At 38.7% G+C, this 22,037-nt stretch overlaps 1 protein-coding gene across 3 annotated transcripts; it reads right to left on the minus strand.

Annotated features, from left to right (window-relative positions):
• Window positions 1-3,703: 3,703 nt before the first annotated feature.
• Window positions 3,704-20,400, minus strand: LOC134098115 (ankyrin repeat and SOCS box protein 2-like). Of its 3 annotated transcripts, none has more exons than XM_062551075.1 (10): window positions 20,338-20,400; window positions 16,010-16,289; window positions 15,056-15,127; window positions 14,461-14,633; window positions 14,151-14,306; window positions 13,797-14,042; window positions 13,346-13,517; window positions 12,547-13,120; window positions 4,543-4,696; window positions 3,704-4,389 (listed from the first exon to the last, which is right to left on the minus strand). In XM_062551075.1, exons 3-10 carry the CDS (start codon window positions 15,112-15,114, stop codon window positions 4,223-4,225), a joined length of 1,701 nt encoding a protein of 566 aa, XP_062407059.1. In that variant the 5' UTR covers window positions 15,115-15,127; window positions 16,010-16,289; window positions 20,338-20,400; the 3' UTR covers window positions 3,704-4,222. The 3 variants fall into 3 exon arrangements, with proteins under 3 accessions (XP_062407059.1, XP_062407056.1, XP_062407058.1); XM_062551072.1 differs by having other exon boundaries at window positions 15,056-15,170; XM_062551074.1 differs by having other exon boundaries at window positions 15,056-15,170; window positions 16,010-16,118; window positions 20,338-20,397.
• Window positions 20,401-22,037: the final 1,637 nt, after the last annotated feature.

A 22,037-nucleotide genomic window follows, 5' to 3' on the forward strand; every position in this document is an offset into this window, starting at 1 on the left:
TAGCCTAATACAAAGTTGTTTTCTGCAAGCTAGTTCACGTGACGTGTTGATTCTTCAGTTGAGTTTGTTTGGAGTATCCATGGTAACAGAGTTTCTTTCTGAGACCTGACTCTGAGAACTTTTCACCCGAGACTTTTTTGTCTGACTCCTTTTTTCCGAGACCTGACTCTGACAACTTTTCACCCGAGACTTTTTTGTCTGACTCTTTTTTTCCGACAGCATTTTTTCTGAGACCTGACTCTGAGAACTTTTCACCCGAGACTTTTTTTTCTGACTCTTTTTTTCCGAGACCTGACTCTGACAACTTTTCACCCGAGACTTTTTTGTCTGACTCTTTTTTTCCGACAGCATTTTTTCTGAGACCTGACTCTGAGAACTTTTCACCCGAGACTTTTTTGTCTGACTCTTTTTTTCCGAGACCTGACAACTTTTCACCCGAGACTCTTTTGTCTGACTCTTTTTTTCCGAGACCTGACTCTGAGAACTTTTCACCCGAGACTTTTTTGTCTGACTCTTTTTTTCCGAGACCTGACTCTGAGAACTTTTCACCCGAGACTTTTTTGTCTGACTCTGACAGAGGTTTTTCTGACTCTGACACAGTTTTGTCTGAGGATGATAAGGTTTTTCTGACGCTGACATAGTTTTGTCTGAGGATGACAAGTTTTTTTCTGACGCTGAGACAGTTTTGTCTGAAGATGACGGTTGTTTTTCTGAGTCTGACACCTGAGTCTGAGGATGTCTTAAAATGTACACCGTACACATGATACTTTAAAGTGCCCTGTCTTATGGACAAACACAAACTGTAAGCTGTGAACTGGTTTTATGCACAGTTGCTCTGTTTGGGTTTGCATTGTGTATATTGTAATGTGCTTATAGACTGAAGCTTGGAACAATAGGGTTTGTCTGTGTGTCTCGCTATACGTGAGACTTTTTCTTGTTGAATTGGATGTGCGGCTGTTATGGTGTCACGTGTGGCGCTTGCCTAATTTCTAGTGACTCTAGTGACTAGATGAGTACAGGATAACGATAGGCCACCTCTCCCCATAAAAAGAGCAGCCTGAGGTATATAAATGCGGGTGTAGAGATACCGTGAGGGAGATGTAGCGGATGTCCAGTTTATTAGGATGGTAAATGTTCGCTCGGGGTGAAAGTAAACTTGGCTATAAATCAATTGTGACTTTGCATGTTGCCTGGGTGGATCAGGTTCCTGTGTCTTGGGGAAGTACTAGTCCCTCGACCCGACAACACAAATAGAGGCATCAACAAATCTCAATTCAGGTTATATCCTTAAGTCCTGACCTCAAGAAGTCTGTAATTATCTCAGCCATATCCACTGGCTTGCCTTTTAAAGTAACTCCTGTGAAAATTGACCTTTTTCTGCATGAAAACACATCAAATAAGTTGTGGAGACACAGACAGTTGTGGAGTTTTTTTCAAGCACTACAGAGCTTGCACCGGTGTATGTTTAAGCCCCAAATCACAAACAGTGGATTAGCTAATGGCGGTGAACTACTGTACACGCTTCCCAAATAGTATTTTTAACCAGTAATATTGTTAAAAACAACACCAACAGCGCACAGTACATTGCGAACTCAGAGTTTATTACAGAAAACTGTTAAGAGCACTTACCAACTCTCCTTTTATCAGCTCCTCTTTGACAAATCAGGTTCACATCTGCCCCCTCTCAGCAGTGGCATTACCCCATGATGTCCAGTGGCACCAATAGCAAACCTCTTGCTCTTCCCCTCTACACCTGCCCAAAAATATCCTTATACTGCAAGTGCACCTTATGCATGTGAAACAGCCTCTAGAGAATTTCACTCCTTCCATGTTTTTACTATTGGAGCAATGTCTTTGAATGACTGGATCCTTAGACTATGATCATTTCCAGACTGGTCTTACCACATTTGAAGTCTTCCACCCAGCTGAATTAGTAACCCCAACATCATGGCACCTCAAACCATTTTCTAACTGCTTTATTAGCAATTCTATCAAATTTCTCCAACTCTGAGATTGTAATTTCATATACAAAGGCCACTTAGAGTGTGGCAAAAGCCCAAACTGTACAAAGTATTGCTGTTGTGAACTGCAACAGCAGTCAGGTGAACTTGTGCTCCTCCTCAGGTTTGAGGAGGAGCTCCTCTGACATTCCTCAAGTTGCAATGTCAGAGGAGAATTCTGGCAACTTTTCACATAGAAGTCACGAGTACTATCGGTGAAAAAAAAAAATGTATCGGGTCTGCCAAACTTGAGTTGCTGCAGCCAACAGCTATAGCTGCCAGAACCTGCCCCCAGGGTGTAGCGCTGTAGCTGCCTGACAGCTGTTGACTGCAGCAACACGAGCTAGAACCAACTTTTAGTTTTTTCTCGTATCTCAGTGTATGACCCAAGAGAGTCTCTTTGTTTTATTTTCAACATTCATTTTAGCTAATGACATAGAATACATAATGAATTGCGTCCACATCTTCTTATGCAGAAGTAATTTCCACTAAAAGCCAAAAACACATGGGCAGCGGTGGCACAGTCCAAAAACCGTGAGATGCCTTCCAGCCCACTCAGAGATCCTAGGCTGCACTTCTTAAAGTGCAAGGCACCCAATTAGATTTACAGCACCAATACAATTTCATAATGCCATTATAGATGCAGTCAGCAATTAGATAGAAAGGCACATTTATATCTGTTTCTGTTTATATTCAAAATGATTAGCAGATGTTTTTGTCCAAAACAATGTACATTATATTTTAACCAAGGATCAAGTTGGCTTAGCCCTCCATTCAGTATTCTCAGAGAAACTCGACACAGGGTTATGTCTTTGTTTGGGGGACAGGCTGCTCCCACTTTCTTTAATTCCATGGTTTTGGAGCCTGGGCTGCCTACAGAGACTGGATGTTTTTTTTACAGTGTACTCACAGGATTGGCAGTTAGTGGATCGTGTCGAGATGATGGCTGAATCTGTCAAAAATGTTATGATCACTGACTGCACCTTCAAAGGTGTAAAAAGTGTAATAGCAGAGACTTTCTGATGAGGACGTAGCCATAAGTCGACAATGTGAATACGTGTATTCCAATTATCTACAAAATTATTTCGAGGGACCCGAAAGTCGACGAGATCTTTGCAAAGTTTTTACTGTTTTTTTTTTTTTTTTTTTTTTTTTAAACCTTTTGATTTATACATAGATTTCTCGAAAACATGCGCGCGCACACAAGGGGCAGAAAGCACCATGAACAGCATTAAGCAGCTGCTCTCCGTGAAAAGATTAAAATGAATTTTAGTGCCGAAAACAGCACTATTCAAAATGACGATGGTTAGAGAATGTTCAGGAATGTAAAGTAATGCATATACTTGCCAGAAACCACCAAAAACGCCAAAAAGACGATGTTTTATAAATAATGAAAACGAACGACAAACTCTGAAATAAGCTCATAAATGAGATGTTCTCATCATTTAGACAACAGTGGCATACAAGAAATGCCGATTATAGCTTACAGCAGCTGGTTATTAGGTTAACTTTATAACGTTATGACCGGCCATTCAGCGTCTTCTGCCCCGCGGCTGCGCGCGCATCTAGTTTTGTTAGTAAACAGGAAATCTGTCTTTAGTTTTGTCCATGCAGTTATATGTTTCCCTGTGATCTGGTTTTGTCTGTATTTTGTAAACACACAAAACACTCAAATTGTTTTATTTATTTATTTTCCACATTTTCTTGCTCACATTTCCATACATCAACAGGATAACTCTGCCATTTATGTATTCTTCTTCAGAATGCCTAGTAGTTTAAGCATCTTGTTTTGTTTTTTTTACTTTGAGTATCAACCAGCTGGAATGCATCAAACAGATGTATGAAAAACTAAAATGCAATGTCTCTAATCTTTAACCTTTTTTAAAGTGGTAAAAAAACTGGACTGAAACTGAATATTTGTTTATATCTGATATCCTAGAATGTTCCATTCCCATGTACACATTTTCAATAAAGAATTGATTACATATTTCCCTTTAAATAACTTCTCACACAGAGGAAAAGGAACAACATATGCAAAAAAGCACACACAAAAAACATCTCAACAGGTGTCTAAAATGCTTAAAATATGAAGGTATGGCATCACATACTGTAGGTTCTCTCAGGTATGGCAACACTCAAGTCTCTGTTGATTCTATTCCCAATATAAACTCACATTCTTATTTTAAAAATTGCTGTATTTATCTGTTTAAACAAGGACACGTTTAGTCATAACTATAATAGAGGAAGTCTTCAGACTCTCCTTTGTCGTATAACAAGTACTTGATGAGTCGTCCAGGCAGAGGAAGGCTGCTAATTCTCCTCAGTCTACGACGTCCCACCAGCTGATGGATCCTCAGCCTGGACAGGTGCATCAAGGAGAAGGGTGGTCCTGAAAGTTCGAGCACATATCAAGTTAGAGTATTGTCCAAAATCAAATAGAATGCAGGCAAATGGCAGTGTTTGCTAGACAGTGGTTTAGTAGTTAGCTATTGTCGATTGGAACACGCTAGATCAGTGTATGAAAAGTAAACAATAGACTAACTCGTTTTCTCCTTAATGTACGCCCAGTCCTTGTTGCTGTCCAGAAGTTCAATGAGTTTAGAGCACAGTTTCACTTGACCCACATAATCGAGGAGGAGGTCAATTATACGCCCTGCCCAGGGAGAGTTAAAGGGCTCAGCCAGAGTTTCACAGAACTGTAAAGTACAACAGAGAACGCTATTTGTTAATCAATGTATACATATAGAAAAGGCCATACATAGACCCTATACTCTCTCTATCTCTCTCTTCTCTCTCACACACGCTCACTCACTCACTCACTCACTTACTCACAAAGTGTGGCTCAAGGCTTATTCTTATCTTACACTCAATAAAGTGAGTAATGTTTCACCATGTGAACCGACATAAGGTTTGGTCTGGCGGATGATCCAAAAATTTCTGTCCTACACCCTCAGTGGCAGTGGCAAAAATCATTGTCACTGACCAAGAAAAACCATGTAGCAAAAGTTGCATACAGTAAAGTACAGCTGAGGACGCACTGTCACGAGATGTAAGCAGCAACTCCTCTAGGATTCGTATTCAGCCAAGTTTTGGGTTAGGTGTAGTAGTCAGGGAGCCATGGGGTCAGACCTGGCTTTGTCGGTTAAAGTTTTTTTTTTTGCAGAATCTAGTAGACTAGGGGTACCTCTTTAAGATTTAAGAGGGTGCCCGGTGATATCCCTTGGGCAATTTCGTATATTAAGCCTTTCTTGTCCAATGTGTTGACTATAAGGCGGATATACTACAGGTGAATAGGGTAAAAAAATTAACAAGCAGATATCACTATGAAACTTCACCAGTTGATTACTTAGATCAATATGAAAAATAAATGTATTACAAGTTTTCTGAAATTTAATGTTTGAATATGCAAATTAGGTATGATGTAATTAAATATGCGCTGATTTGCATAAATGTAAAAAGATCAAATCTGAACATTGGATAAAGCCAGTTTATTTTTTTTTCTTTTCATTTTGTTGACATAAGAGATGAAAAGTATTTTAGAGAGGGAATTATGGATATCTCATTTAGTTATTCAGTAAATCAGAAAATACTATACCAGCCTTTAAAAAATCCATTTTCGCCATGTTTTTTGGAATAAAATGTCATGTAAATCAGGCTAAGAATAATATATCAACAAACCCCTCTGCAAAAACCTTCTAAACATGGTTAGGTATAAGTTTGGTGTATGTAGATGCTTGTGAAGTGGAGATTTTGTTCTCCGAGTGAGAGAGGAAACTCATCCATATCCGCCTTATATTCAACACATTGGACAAGAAAGGCTTAATATACGAAATTGCCCAAGGGATATCACCGGGCACCCTCTTAAATCTTAAAGAGGTACACCTACTCTACTAGATTCAGCAAAAAAAAAAACTTTAACCGACAAAAGTGAAGTGTTCCTTTAAGGTTCTCGTGAGCTTTTGGCAGACCAGACCAGTCACTAAGCCATGGGGTCAGGTTGCAACCAACCCAGGTCAGACCTGGTTTTGTTGGTTAAAGTTTTTTTTTTTGCTGAATCTAGTAGAGTAGGTGTACCTCTTTAAGATTTAAGAGGGTGCCCGGTGATATCCCTTGGGCAATTTTGTATATTAAGCCTTTCTTGTCCAATGTGTTGAATATAAGGCGGATATGGATGAGTTTCCTCTCTCACTCGGAGAACAAAATCTCCACTTCACAAGCATCTACATACACCAAACTTTTCAGTCTTATACCTAACCATGTTTAGAAGGATTTTGCAGAGGGGTTTGTTGATATATGATTCTTAGCCTGATTTACATGACATTTTATTCAAAAAAACATGGCGAAAATTGATTTTTTAAAGGCTGGTATAGTATTTTCTGATTTACTGAATAACTAAATGAGATATCCATAATTCCCTCTCTAAAATACTTTTCATCTCTTATGTCAACAAAATGAAAAGAAAAAAAATTAAGCTGGCTTTGTCCAATGTTCAGATTTGATCTTTTTACGTTTATGCAAATCAGCGTATATTTAATTACATCATACCTAATTTGCATATTCAAACATTAAATTTCAGAAAACTTGCTATACATTTATTTTTCATATTGATCTAAGTAATCAACTGGTGAAGTTTCATAGTGATATCTGCTTGTTAATTTTTTTACCCTATTCACCTGTAGTATATCCGCCTAGTCAACACATTGGACAAGAAAGGTTTAATATATGAAATTGCCCAAGGGATATCACCGGGTACCCTCTTAAATCTCAAAGAGGTACACCTACTCTACTAGATTCAGCAAAAAAAAAAAAAACGTTAACCGACAAAAGTGAAGTGTTCCTTTAAGGTTCTCGTGAGCTTTTGGCAGACCAGACCAGTCACTAAGCCATGGGGTCAGGTTGCAACCAACCCAGGTCAGACCTGGTTTTGTTGGTTAAAGTTTTTTTTTTTGCTGAATCTAGTAGAGTAGGTGTACCTCTTTAAGATTTAAGAGGGTGCCCGGTGATATCCCTTGGGCAATTTTGTATATTAAGCCTTTCTTGTCCAATGTGTTGAATATAAGGCGGATATGGATGAGTTTCCTCTCTCACTCGGAGAACAAAATCTCCACTTCACAAGCATCTACATACACCAAACTTTTCAGTCTTATACCTAACCATGTTTAGAAGGATTTTGCAGAGGGGTTTGTTGATATATGATTCTTAGCCTGATTTACATGACATTTTATTCAAAAAAACATGGCGAAAATTGATTTTTTAAAGGCTGGTATAGTATTTTCTGATTTACTGAATAACTAAATGAGATATCCATAATTCCCTCTCTAAAATACTTTTCATCTCTTATGTCAACAAAATGAAAAGAAAAAAAATTAAGCTGGCTTTGTCCAATGTTCAGATTTGATCTTTTTACGTTTATGCAAATCAGCGCATATTTAATTACATCATACCTAATTTGCATATTCAAACATTAAATTTCAGAAAACTTGTAATACATTTATTTTTCATATTGATCTAAGTAATCAACTGGTGAAGTTTCATAGTGATATCTGCTTGTTAATTTTTTTACCCTATTCACCTGTAGTATATCCGCCTTATAGTCAACACATTGGACAAGAAAGGTTTAATATATGAAATTGCCCAAGGGATATCACCGGGCACCCTCTTAAATCTCAAAGAGGTACACCTACTCTACTAGATTCAGCAAAAAAAAAAAAACGTTAACCGACAAAAGTGAAGTGTTCCTTTAAGGTTCTCGTGAGCTTTTGGCAGACCAGACCAGTCACTAAGCCATGGGGTCAGGTTGCAACCAACCCAGGTCAGACCTGGTTTTGTTGGTTAAAGTTTTTTTTTTTGCTGAATCTAGTAGAGTAGGTGTACCTCTTTAAGATTTAAGAGGGTGCCCGGTGATATCCCTTGGGCAATTTTGTATATTAAGCCTTTCTTGTCCAATGTGTTGAATATAAGGCGGATATGGATGAGTTTCCTCTCTCACTCGGAGAACAAAATCTCCACTTCACAAGCATCTACATACACCAAACTTTTCAGTCTTATACCTAACCATGTTTAGAAGGATTTTGCAGAGGGGTTTGTTGATATATGATTCTTAGCCTGATTTACATGACATTTTATTCAAAAAAACATGGCGAAAATAGATTTTTTAAAGGCTGGTATAGTATTTTCTGATTTACTGAATAACTAAATGAGATATCCATAATTCCCTCTCTAAAATACTTTTCATCTCTTATGTCAACAAAATGAAAAGAAAAAAAATTAAGCTGGCTTTGTCCAATGTTCAGATTTGATCTTTTTACGTTTATGCAAATCAGCGCATATTTAATTACATCATACCTAATTTGCATATTCAAACATTAAATTTCAGAAAACTTGTAATACATTTATTTTTCATATTGATCTAAGTAATCAACTGGTGAAGTTTCATAGTGATATCTGCTTGTTAATTTTTTTTACCCTATTCACCTGTAGTATATCCGCCTTATAGTCAACACATTGGACAAGAAAGGTTTAATATATGAAATTGCCCAAGGGATATCACCGGGCACCCTCTTAAATCTTAAAGAGGTACACCTACTCTACTAGATTCAGCAAAAAAAAAAACTTTAACCGACAAAAGTGAAGTGTTCCTTTAAGGTTCTCGTGAGCTTTTGGCAGACCAGTCACTAAGCCATGGGGTCAGGTTGCAACCAACCCAGGTCAGACCTGGTTTTGTTGGTTAAAGTTTTTTTTTTTGCTGAATCTAGTAGAGTAGGTGTACCTCTTTAAGATTTAAGAGGGTGCCCGGTGATATCCCTTGGGCAATTTTGTATATTAAGCCTTTCTTGTCCAATGTGTTGAATATAAGGCGGATATGGATGAGTTTCCTCTCTCACTCGGAGAACAAAATCTCCACTTCACAAGCATCTACATACACCAAACTTTTCAGTCTTATACCTAACCATGTTTAGAAGGATTTTGCAGAGGGGTTTGTTGATATATGATTCTTAGCCTGATTTACATGACATTTTATTCAAAAAAACATGGCGAAAATTGATTTTTTAAAGGCTGGTTTAGTATTTTCTGATTTACTGAATAACTAAATGGGATATCCATAATTCCCTCTCTAAAATACTTTTCATCTCTTATGTCAACAAAATGAAAAGAAAAAAAATTAAGCTGGCTTTGTCCAATGTTCAGATTTGATCTTTTTACGTTTATGCAAATCAGCGCATATTTAATTACATCATACCTAATTTGCATATTCAAACATTACATTTCAGAAAACTTGTAATACATTTATTTTTCATATTGATCTAAGTAATCAACTGGTGAAGTTTCATAGTGATATCTGCTTGTTAATTTTTTTACCCTATTCACCTGTAGTATATCCGCCTTATAGTCAACACATTGGACAAGAAAGGTTTAATATATGAAATTGCCCAAGGGATATCACCGGGCACCCTCTTAAATCTTAAAGAGGTACACCTACTCTACTAGATTCAGCAAAAAAAAAAACTTTAACCGACAAAAGTGAAGTGTTCCTTTAAGGTTCTCGTGAGCTTTTGGCAGACCAGTCACTAAGCCATGGGGTCAGGTTGCAACCAACCCAGGTCAGACCTGGTTTTGTTGGTTAAAGTTTTTTTTTTTGCTGAATCTAGTAGAGTAGGTGTACCTCTTTAAGATTTAAGAGGGTGCCCGGTGATATCCCTTGGGCAATTTTGTATATTAAGCCTTTCTTGTCCAATGTGTTGAATATAAGGCGGATATGGATGAGTTTCCTCTCTCACTCGGAGAACAAAATCTCCACTTCACAAGCATCTACATACACCAAACTTTTCAGTCTTATACCTAACCATGTTTAGAAGGATTTTGCAGAGGGGTTTGTTGATATATGATTCTTAGCCTGATTTACATGACATTTTATTCAAAAAAACATGGCGAAAATTGATTTTTTAAAGGCTGGTTTAGTATTTTCTGATTTACTGAATAACTAAATGGGATATCCATAATTCCCTCTCTAAAATACTTTTCATCTCTTATGTCAACAAAATGAAAAGAAAAAAAATTAAGCTGGCTTTGTCCAATGTTCAGATTTGATCTTTTTACGTTTATGCAAATCAGCGCATATTTAATTACATCATACCTAATTTGCATATTCAAACATTACATTTCAGAAAACTTGTAATACATTTATTTTTCATATTGATCTAAGTAATCAACTGGTGAAGTTTCATAGTGATATCTGCTTGTTAATTTTTTTACCCTATTCACCTGTAGTATATCCCAGGCAGCAAAAATTGTGCGGGCCGAACGCGGCCCGATTAAAACGAAAACACTCGGCCAATCCTCGGCATGAATCTAGGACCGATTGCTCTACGAGTGCTCGGCTGTAACGCGGCCCGATTAAGGCGAAAACACTCGGCCAATCCTCGGCATGAATCTAGGTCCGATTGCTCTCCGAGCGCTCGGGTGTAATGAGGCCCTATTGCGGAACCCCGATGTAAAGCCCCCCGTCCAGTTCATTGTCTGGGTTTTATTGATTTCCATTCGTGTCAAGTTAATACTAGAATTGCTAAGCAGTTCTACAAGATAGCCTATGCCTAATCTGCATATAAATCAGACAGTTTTCAAGTTTGAAGCATTTTTATTGGACTATATCACAGCATTCATGTCGCCTAAAACCAACAGTTCAAATACTTTGAAACATTTAACTAGTCCACTGCATTTGAGTTTGAAACTTATCTACGATGTCTACCGGTTTGCTCTGGCTTCACCATCTCTGTCGGAGGTCAGCTATATCCACCTGGTGCTGAAGAGCTTTTCTGTGGAGTCTTTAGTCAGGGAATTCCGGCGGACTGCATCTGAGAAAAAAAAAGACGGCAGCATGTTAGCTAGTTGATTCAGTGTAGCACGTCTCTGTAACCGTAATATGCTAGCCTACTGGACCAGTACAAAGGTATGAGAAAGAGACACGAGACACCAGTTTTCAGAATAAAAATGAAATAAGTCAGTAGTAGGATTTTGTTCAAATTTATCTTCTTCCACAAGTCGAAGACTGAGCTCGTAAATAACCCATATATTAATTGCATCCAAGCTGCAAAGAAATATTCGCTAACACCCCAGCTAGTTTTAGCCCCTTAGCCAATGTTTACCTTTGAGCTAAACAGCTATCGTTACACCTTGATCCCCACCTTTATAGCCTATACTTTAATCCGTCATGATTAAGAATTTTCGGTTGTTGTCTGATTTTTAATTGAATTACATTTCTGAATTCTTTCTTTTCATTTCATCTGGAGGGATAGGACGAAGGAACTTCGCGGACAAAGTGGGTCAACATTTCATTAGTAATAACACGAATGTAGTAGTTTATGTAAAATGTTAAGGGAACTCAATTGTTGATGTTTTATAGGGAATGTTAAACAAGACTTACCTCAAGTTCACCGTATTTCGCAGAATCAGCAGAAGTCAGGCGTTCTCTCTCATCCAAAGTTATGCACACTCCAGTGATGACTTGAGCTGACTGTGTGCTTGACGGCAGTAGCCGTTGAAATCGGCTTCATACTGGTAAAAAGGGTCTGAGCCGAGCGCCCAGTTAACAGCTGTCGAGCAGCGGCCTGCAGGTGGCAAAATGACCTGGCCCAGCCGAGGACGCGTCTCAGCCGACAGCGCCGCAGGTTTTACGGAAGCCCACTCCTAATTTCTAGCAGGGCGCCGATGCCGCAACTCAGCCGACAGCGCCGGAGGTTTTACGGAAGCGGCCCGCGTGTAATTGCTAGCTGGGATCCGCCTTATAGTCAACACATTGGACAAGAAAGGCTTAATATATGAAATTGCCCAAGGGATATCACCGGGCACCCTCTTAAATCTTAAAGAGGTACCCCTAGTCTACTAGATTCTGCAAAAAAAAAAACTTTAACCGACAAAGCCAGGTTCACCTAAATTATGGCATTTGGCTCCCGGACTATAGGCTTTTTCTGGCTATATATGTTTTCAATGGTTACCCCTTATCAGTCAACAGTGAAAGAAACTGTGTAGAACCGTTTTGTTGTTGACTATGAGACCACGGTGAAGTTAGTTTCACTTTGCCTATGAGTTCAAATAATAGGCGAGTGCATGCATGTTGGCCAGACTCTGCTAGTCACAACCAGGTTTTAGTAAAGCAAGGTTTATCGGAATCCTTGTGGTTCCATGTGGTCTCGCGTGCAAGCAGATTCCTTCAAATGCGCTGATGACTATCAAAATGCCAATGTGCTGTTTGAAGATGCACTGTTTGACAGATGTCGTTCTCATTGGTTTAAAGGATATTATGCTCAAAAACACCCGTGACTGAGTAAGAAACATAAGAATAAGCGTGTTGCGCCTAGTGTGTAGTGTTTGATTACAAAATCACGCCATTAAATGAGTGACTATGGACTGGTCATGCTTTTGATGTCAATTAACTTTGCATCTCTGACCATCTGTTTCTGATCGCCAAAATGGAGCCCCCCCCCCCCCACACACACACACACACTCACACACACACACACACACACACACACACACAGTATCTCCCCACCTGTGCTGCTCTGGGATGTGAAGTCTCCTCATCATGCACATATAGGTTATGTCCTGTAGTGCATCTACTCTTGACATGAGGATGTGGGTTGTCTCCATAGATGCAGAAAAAACAGGCCTCAGCATCACAACCACTGTCTAGCAGGAGCTTGAGCATGGATATGTTGTTGATGCAGAACAGGAGTGCTCCTGGGAAAGTTGTGGGGTGGGTCGGTATGAAGGCGTTCACATTGGCACCAAACCCTAGCAGCAAACTGACCATGTCTCGGTCTCCCAGCCTCACAGCCACTAGAAGAGGATTGAACATGTCTAGATTGGGATTGGCGCCAGCCGCCAGAAGCATGGAGGCAGTCTCGTAGTTGTTCTGGTTCACGCTGAAATAGAGTGCTGTGCTTCGGCGGTCTTCGTACGACGTCGAGTTTTCGGCGGAGAGCAGAGCGTTCACGTCTAATTCAGTGTGGAGGAGCATCTCCAATATCTCCTCCTCATCAAACTCGGCTGCAAGATGGAGCGGACTGATGCCACACCGATGCATACGAAGCAGGTTGGTGTGTGGAATCAGTAAGGACACAACGCTGAACAGCAAAGAAAAAAAATATATATATACACATGTTTACTGAAATCTTGTGATATCTTTATAGGTTTAATTAGTCTGTCCTGTTAATCAAATATACCTGCTACTCTTCAAACTATCCTTCAAATGACATTCATGTATATTTTTAGATGTGTACATGTAGTTTGTTTTAGTAAAAATGAAATTGTCAAACCTGATGATTTAACTAAAACTTGAATCTACCAACCCAGCATGTCCATTCTTTGCTGCAATGTGAAGGGGGGTCAGTCCTGCTATAGTTCCTTCATCTGCGTCAGCTTTTTTCGACAGAAGCAACTTCACCACATCTTCATGGCCGTTCCTGGATGCTTCATACAATGGTGTTGCTCCATCATTAGCATAAGAATTAACAATTGCCCCTAGAGAGTATACGTAAATAATTTAGTTAATTTGGGAACCAAATTCACTTAAAGTTTTTAGAAAGTCATGTATATTGTGACAACAAGATTAAGAATGGCGCTCGGCGAGTGCGGCAAAGTGTTTGCGAAAGTGAAACTAAACTGACTAAGTGATCCACTCTAAATTGAAATGGGCTTAGACCCATGCTAAACCTTTCCATGGACGAAATAGAGACATCATAATTATTAGGGGCATCATTATTTCATTAATGGCACATAACCAATTGTCACGAAGCTCACCATGTCTAATGAGGTATTTCACTACTTCAGGGCACCCTCCTTGGGCAGCTGTGAACAATGGCTCAACGCCATAGGAACTTTTAGCATATATCTTTCCCCCAGCGAGCTTTAGTTGCCTGCACATGGCTAGGTTTCTGTTTCGTGCAGCCTCATGTAGTGGAGTCAACCCGTTATTAGTGGCCCTACGGGCGTTGGCTCCCGACTGCAGAAGAAGCTCCGCCAATGTGTCATTGTTCATCTCACAAGCTGTAAACACAACACAGGAACAATGGGACAATGATTACCTCCAGGAAATAAAAGAATAATTTCATGTAGAATTACAATGCATTCTTAATATCCCTTAAAATGTCCTACCTTTGTAGAGAGGTGATTCTCCTGATATGTCAGGTATGTTAGGATCTGCCCCAGATTTAAGAAGCAACTCGACACATTTCACATTTGCCTGAGCGATAGCCAGAAACAGAGGTGTTTGTTGGAGTCTGGTTCGTCTGTTGATATCGTCGGTAAAGACTGCAGTTGGTTTGTGGAATTAAAGGTAATATCGTTAGGTATATGATGACAGAAACAGCTATTGTCCTGAAATCTATATTGTCCAGAATCCGACAACATAATTGTTTGAACTGGGTTTGAACTGATAAAATACAAATGGGTTATTCAGACATACCATATAAGAGCAACCTCAACACTTCCAAAAACCCATAGTACGCAGCCTGATGCAAGTGTATGCAGCCTTCTTCATTTGGTTTAGATAGCTCTTCATAGTCCACCTTCCTCAATAAATACCGCAGCATATGGACGTCATTTTTCCAGATGACTGAATTTATATCAGGGAAGACCCTGTAAGACGAAACAAGAACATTGTTAGAAAATGTAAAAGAACACGTCTCAGGCTCTCAACAAATTGGATTGCCATTCCCAACAAGTACAATCTCTTACCATTTCAACGATTTCTTACCGCATGCTTCACATATAGCCTAATCCCAACATTTTATTTGCCAAACAATACCGTAATTTACCAATTATTTGCCACAGCTTGTATATTGATTTTGCAAAATTTCCTCAGCTATGAAGCTAATACACTGGGACAGTTAATTTGGTATTAATTTGGACAGTTAAGTTGTTATTAATATGTTTTTTTTTTTTATAACTCGCATGAAACACTGTCCTGCGGCTTATACACAGGAAAATACTGTACATAACAGTCTTCGTAACATTCCCTGAACATCTGAAACAACTTAGTTATGCAATAGGATTCTTACTCTCCAGGTTTCTTTGCAATCTCCAAAGCTGTGTTTCTGTTAGTCATCCAGGACCGCATCCTCACTTTGTCTCTAGGAATGGAATGGTGAATCTTGTTTCTTGCTTTAGCATTCACTACATAAAAGCAAAGGGAGCAAAGATTCTACAAATGTCAAAAGTAAAGATCATCACGGCATACTAGTGTAATATTATGAATATTTTATTTAGTGTGAATGATGATTTTCATTGTCAACTTCAGGTTCACTCTCTAAATTCCAGAGCATTATAAACATGTTTCTTGTGCCATAAAATTTCTAAATTCAGTTAACTATATAACATTATTCTAATCAGGATGAAAATTTCTCAAGGTTCTTTTGCAAATAAATCGCTCAATAAAAACCTCAAGTACACACATAGCTTTTACAGTTGACATAATTTTATAGTAAATTAAACAGAACAATTTGAATTCAGGAATACCCAAATATTATAAATTATGAATTAATATATTAATACTAGAATCATAATGAGCTGCACTATACTCATTGTCTTTATTATGTGTACAAACACATTTTTAATGGCCAATAATTGTTTTGTTAAAAACAACATTGAACTCAAGATTTGCCAAAAAGAAAATCTTCAAATGACTTCTATTATCACCAAAATATGGGGTATGCTGCTGTATCACAGCTTAAGGACTGGTTCAAAATGCTTTTATGTCATTACTGCGCAGGCTCAATCAAGAGCTAATTTGGCCTTTGCAAAGGAGGACGATGATGTTAAAAATGTCAGCTCCATTCCACATCTGTTAGCATATTCAGGGAACACAGAGTTCTAGATGATGGGGATCAGTTAAAGTATGTCCTCATGAGTTCCGATTGCCAGTCAGAGTGCTTTTTGCTGATTGATTTTAAAAGGCGTCCTCTACAATGACAGATCGAAGCAGAGAGATCTAAAGACAAAAAGAGTTTACTTACCAATAGTTGAAGACTCCTTGTGAGGAAATGGCTTATTTCCAAGGAATACCGCTTGAAGCCTTTGCTTTAACACTTAACTCCCTGCTACAACTATATTTCTCATTCAAGCCTGTGAAGACATTCCAGGTTAGCAGACTCGTGACTGTATTAATTTTCGCTTTGTTGACTGCTGAGGTCATCTGTCATAGCCTCCTTCCGAAATGTCACACCAGACACGAAGACCTCCTCTCATAGCAGCAGACATTTAGTAAAGAGGGGATGTTTGGATATTTTACTTGTACTGTAATTTAGAAAAAAGGGGCATTTAATCAATAGACAATATATGAAACTTATCATCATACCCTGAACACCCGGTCATATTATGTTGATGTGTTTACTATATATATTTAAATATATGTAGTTCTCTCTCTCCCTCTCTGTCTCTGTCTCTCTCTCTCTCTCCCTCTCTGTCTCTGTCTCTGTCTCTCTCTCTCTAGTGTGAGGGAGAGAGAGAGGGGAGGGGGGTATTCTGAACAGCTGTCTTATACCATCACTGTCTCAAGTGCCTGGGAACAGCGACTGACAAGGACAACATGAAGATACTAAAAGGCTCTTCGAACTATAAACTGTTCAAAAAAGATCCACAGTACAGTATCTGCAGTATCAGATTCTGGAGTTGTAATATTGAAATAGGTTCAATGTGTGTTTTTTTTATGAAGAAATGGTGAAGACCAATGCATGGATGCACTGAAGGAGGGTTAGTGACCATGGATGTACCAGTAAACAAAATACCTCACACTGTATCAGTTACAGCTGGGCTACACACGCGAGCACAACTGAAGGTCTCCGTTTGCGGAGCATAAAAATAGTTTTAGAAGACTAGTCAGGTTTTTTTTCCCAATGCGCACACTGCTGTCATGTCTGGTGTACAGTACCCTCCAGAATCATTGGCACTTTTAGTTGACTAAGGTATAAAAATTATGATTTATTGTAATCTCAAAATGAAAAGAATGAGGGAAAGTACAACCTAAATCATGTTGCTATTTACACAGACACAGATAATGATGTCGCTATGCACCTTTGCTACAGTGTGTTGCTTTAAAGGGATATTCCGCCATTTTTGGAAATACGCTCATTTTCCACCTCCCCTCGAGCAAAACAATCGATATTTACCTTGTTCCCGTTCATCCAGCCATTCTGTGAGTCTGGCGATACAACTTTTAGCTTCAGCCTAGCATAGATCATTGAATCGGATTAGACCATTAGCTTCTCGCCTGCTAGCTTCATGTTTAAAAGTGACTAAGATTTCTGGTAATTTTCCCATTTAAAACGTGTCTCCTCTCAAGTTAGAAAGTGCAATAAGACCAACTGAAAATGAAACCTGGCGTTTTTCTAGGCTGATTTGACATGGAACTACACTCTCATCTGGCGTAATAATCAAGGCAACTTGCAAACGTACCATGGGCGCAGTGATATCGTACGCAGCATCTGAAAATAGTCCCCATAGACAACAAGCAGTAGTAGTGCCAGTAATTTGCAAGTTGCCTTGATTATTACGCCAGGCCAGATGAGAGTGTAGTTCCATTTCAAATCAGCCTAGAAAAACGCCAGGTTTCATTTTCAGTTGGTCTTATTGCACTTTCTAACTTGAGAGGAGACACGTTTTAAATGGGAAAATTACCAGAAATCTTAGTCACTTTTAAACAGAAGCTAGCAGGCGAGAAGCTAATGGTCTAATCCGATTCAATGATCTATGCTAGGCTGAAGCTAAAAGTTGCATCGCCAGACTCACAGAATGGCTGGATGAACGGGAACTAGGTAAATATCGATTGTTTTGCTTGAGGGGAGGTGGAAAATGAGCGTATTTCCAAAAATGGCGGAATATCCCTTTAATGAACAGTGCAAATTAAAAAAAAATTGTCCTCCACATGTTCTTTTACATTATTGACCATGTCAGACTAGGCGACCAGAGAACCATAAATTCTATCCGTGTCCAAACCATAAATTCTAGCCTACAGTACTTCGTCGTGTGTCGTCCATAGTGTCATTGTTGACCTACTGTGTACAGTGTACGGTGTCAACATGGGAGTCGTAGGGGATTCTTCAAAAATTTGATGGTAGACTTTAGGTCGTGGAAATTTGTGGCACACTGACATCAGTGTCTGTATACAGTAGCCTACCACTCTTGGGTCCAAGTGCCCACCGGGACCAGGGTTCCAGTCCAGACTGGGTTATCTCCAGATCCCACCCCATTTCTCTCTCCCACTCACTTCATGCCAATCTCTAACTGGCCTATCCTATTAAAGGCAAAAATACCCACAATAATATAACGCCCCCTCCCAAAAACAATCAAACAAACAAAAAAGGAGGTATAGTTGTTTTAACACTTGTTAATCTCACATCTGACGCTGTACCTCCCTTGAGAGATTAAAGTATTAGAAATGATTGCAAGGTTGCACAAGTAACTATTGAGTGAATGGACCCCTTGGGGAACTGGCTTGAACCAACAGCTGCCTGAGATGTTGACCATTTCTATTGCACCCTATTGCCTTAGTTTTAACATATACTGTACTGTACCTGTGCATAATATGTATGCAGATACAGGTCTACCTGCAGAAAATAGAATTGCTCATATTCTATTTGACAGTGCTCCTGCTATACGACAATAGACAGTGCATATGCATAAATACCATTATTCCACAGACGCGTTTCGGCGTTCTGCCTTCCTCAGTGTGTATGATACACACTAATCTGGAATAAATGGTATTTACGCATAGTGCGGCCTTTTCTTCCCTGTTTCTCAATTAGCTTATACTTTGGTCAGCACTCTAAAACATATTATAACTCTTAAGTGAAGCCTGCTCCTACCCTTATGAACTTTTACAACCAGGTACTCCCCATGTCAACAGAATTTAAATAATTAAACACTCTATAAATACTGTCAAGGAAACAGTACCTATGCACATCAACAATGTAATGTTTTCTAAATGCAATACATAATAAATACGATTTTGATATACGTGTGACTGTTTGATTAACTTCACAAGAATGTTTTGTTTACATTTAGTGAGATTTTATGTGGTATTATAAGACTATAAAGTTTTGAATCATGCATGCATCTGTAAACAACAGAAATGTCAGCGGTGGCCTCCACATGCCCCCCTGAAGTGTAAAAATGACATATCTTCACTCTTCTCTGACGTCATTTTGGATGCAATCATCTGATTTGTGTGAAGTACACTGTTAAACTGATTGACATTTCACCAGCACTGTTGACATCTGTTGACCATGCTAAAACTGATTCAGACTTTAGCCCTGTATATCACTCGGACTAGTGTGCAACAAAGATTTGTAGCCGTGGAGAGTTGTGTTAACAATCTTGTTGTGTCAAGTGTCTGTGCTATGCAAGGGAAAGGGAATCATGAATTTTGTTAAGGAAGTATTTAACATCTGGGTGCATTCCAGATGCCAGAAACAAGCTGAAGAGTCCCTCATAACCAGTGCTAATGTCAAGATTAATTTCCCAACAGCTGAGTTGGGACACATGCAACCCCCACCCACCCCGCCCTGCCCAAACCTCCTCTTCCCACCCCCTACCCCCTCCACACACAGACACACGCGCACACACACACACACACACACACACACACACACACACACACACATACACACACCGACACACACAAACAAACAAACAAACACACCCCCATACAGAGCATGATTCCAAACAGTAAGTGATACCTCTTCTGGTTAACCTGCCAGGTCAAGTCAAGTAAGTAAAGTAGGGCAAAGGCTAATTTTGGTTATCATTAAGAACTTGTTTGACTCAGTGAGAAAACAGATGTCACCCTCCATGATGCTCTTTGATGTCAATGAAATTGTGTAAATAAATATTATTTGGGGATTTACTGTGTATTTCTATCCATGCTACTTTACATATTAAAAATGAACATGAAATCATAAAAGTTTAAACCTGTTTATTTGCTGTTATTGGCCATTTTCGTTATTAGTTCATAAAAAATGCACTTGTTTTCAAAATTAGTAAGTCTGTTTATCAATAAGCATTTGTCTAAATTGCAAAAATGTTGCTTTTATGTCAGTTCTATGACTTAATTGTTGGTAGCCTTGTGAGCCTGTGCCAAGTATGGCATGAAACCAACTGATGTGAAATATTGGACTAGTAACAAGAACGACCAATGTTATCGCTGCACCCTGTATAACTACGGACCTCACTTCTTTTTAATCAAACGAATACTTGGTGCATTGAAAGTAGCAAGCACTGTATAATGTACTTAGAATGTCATACGCTGTAAAGCCTTTAGAAAGAAAATTATTCTCCATTGACTTACCTGCCATGTTTTGTGTTAATTGAAAAACAGTTGAACAGTTGAAGTAAGCCTGCTCTGGCAACCCCTGACACGATTATGGTGACATGTTTTTGTGAGTAAATGTAGTGTTAAGACTGTGTGTTGCCATTGGCTGAGGGGAAGCTTGAAGGGGTGTGATCCAAGGGAGAAATAAACCAGTACTGTATAACTTTCAGAGCCCTCCCAATTCCCACTGGCACCTCTGGAATTTGGTTTCAGATACTTCTGCTAAAGCGAATGAGGTCATCATTCTAAGGGAACTGTGAGCACTAGTGGAGCTCCTCCTGGTGGCTTAAGACAGATAAAAGTAGTGTGATGTTTTGGCAATAGTAATCAAAGCAAATTAGAAGTGAAATGGGAAATTGAAAAAATAATTAAAATAAAATAATAATGGCCTCATTTTGCTTCCAGGTCTATCTAGTTCAGACCTAGGCCTACTGTCCAATTACTGTGGTTAGAATTACATTTATTGTTCCTTAATGGCATTTTGCATTCTACATTACACATTCAATATTGTCTTTGTGATTCATGGACTAATTCAAAATATGACATAATGTTCAGCAAGTGATTATAGTGTTTATAACTTTATACGTTTATATATACTTTATAAAGTATCATACCACTTTTTTTCATTTTACATTTCACTTCCAAAATAGAATAATGAATGGACAAAAAATACATAGACCAACAACTGGAAAACCTTCTAAAAGGAGTCTTTTGGCTTTATTTTTCTAAGTGAATGAATCTATTTGGCTCTTTCATTTTACCAGTTCTAAAGCAGGTTTATCACTGAAGTCGCAGATACTTGCTTGGCATACAGTATATCCCTTAGCTTTTGCATTGTGCTGTGTTTCACTAATAAGAGAAAGTGAACTTCTTATATGCTCTTTCTCTGTGGAAATGTAATAAATCACAGTTTATCACAGACCAGCAAGCAAGTGATGACATACTATACAAAAAGAACATTGTTGACTCTTGAAGACCAGCAGAGGGCAGTCTAAACCAATGAAGAGACACAAATACAAAATAACCATAACCAAAAATGACCATATACGATCAAGAGATGGCCTGAAAAGGTGTGCAAGAGCGTTGGCTTTGATCCTCACAAAACTGTCAAAATAGAAACACATTAATGGAGCAAACCAGTGGATAAAAAATAGCAACCTTAGGCTAAAATAATAAATAAATCATAATAAATAAATAATGCAGGTAAACATAGATATTTTTGTATATTGTGTAAATGTTCTGTACCTAATTTCTTCAGAATTGTTCTTGTTGTTGACATACAGTAGGCCTAGAGACCTCTGGATTTGTATTTGTCATTGTCAGCCTACAAATCCCAAAGCCAGTATTAGACCTACTGAGCATTTCTTTGTATGCAGTGCGCCATGCACTCATCTAATATTTTCATTTTGGAATGCTTTGGAAATGCTGAAATAATTCCACTCATAAATTCAAGAATTGAGAGCAAATAAAGATCACTGAATAAATAGACTAAATCACTGTAACGCCTGCTTGCAGTGCTTAGGGTAGGCTAGCCTAGGCCTATATATGTTAAACTAACTGGATTTAACAACATACGTGCAGGAATTAAAAGGAAATGAAAATGGTAGGCTACCCTCTACAGAAAAAGGCCAGCACCTACAGGTGCACTCAATTGTAGCGTCAACCACAACTCTCTA

This window comes from Sardina pilchardus, chromosome 12 (assembly GCF_963854185.1).
Source record: "Sardina pilchardus chromosome 12, fSarPil1.1, whole genome shotgun sequence".
Lineage (NCBI taxonomy): Eukaryota > Metazoa > Chordata > Actinopteri > Clupeiformes > Clupeidae > Sardina > Sardina pilchardus.

Coding starts and splice junctions, on each gene's coding strand:
- LOC134098115 (XM_062551075.1), bottom strand. CDS start 15,114: ATGCGGTCCTGGATGACTAACAGAAACACAGCTTTGGAGATTGCAAAG. Junction 14,634..15,055: donor ATTGCAAAGAAACCTGGAGA/GTAAGAATCCTA, acceptor TTCGTCTTACAG/GGTCTTCCCTGATATAAATT. Junction 4,697..12,546: donor CACATCCCAGAGCAGCACAG/GTGGGGAGATAC, acceptor TGTACTTTACAG/TTCTGTGAAACTCTGGCTGA.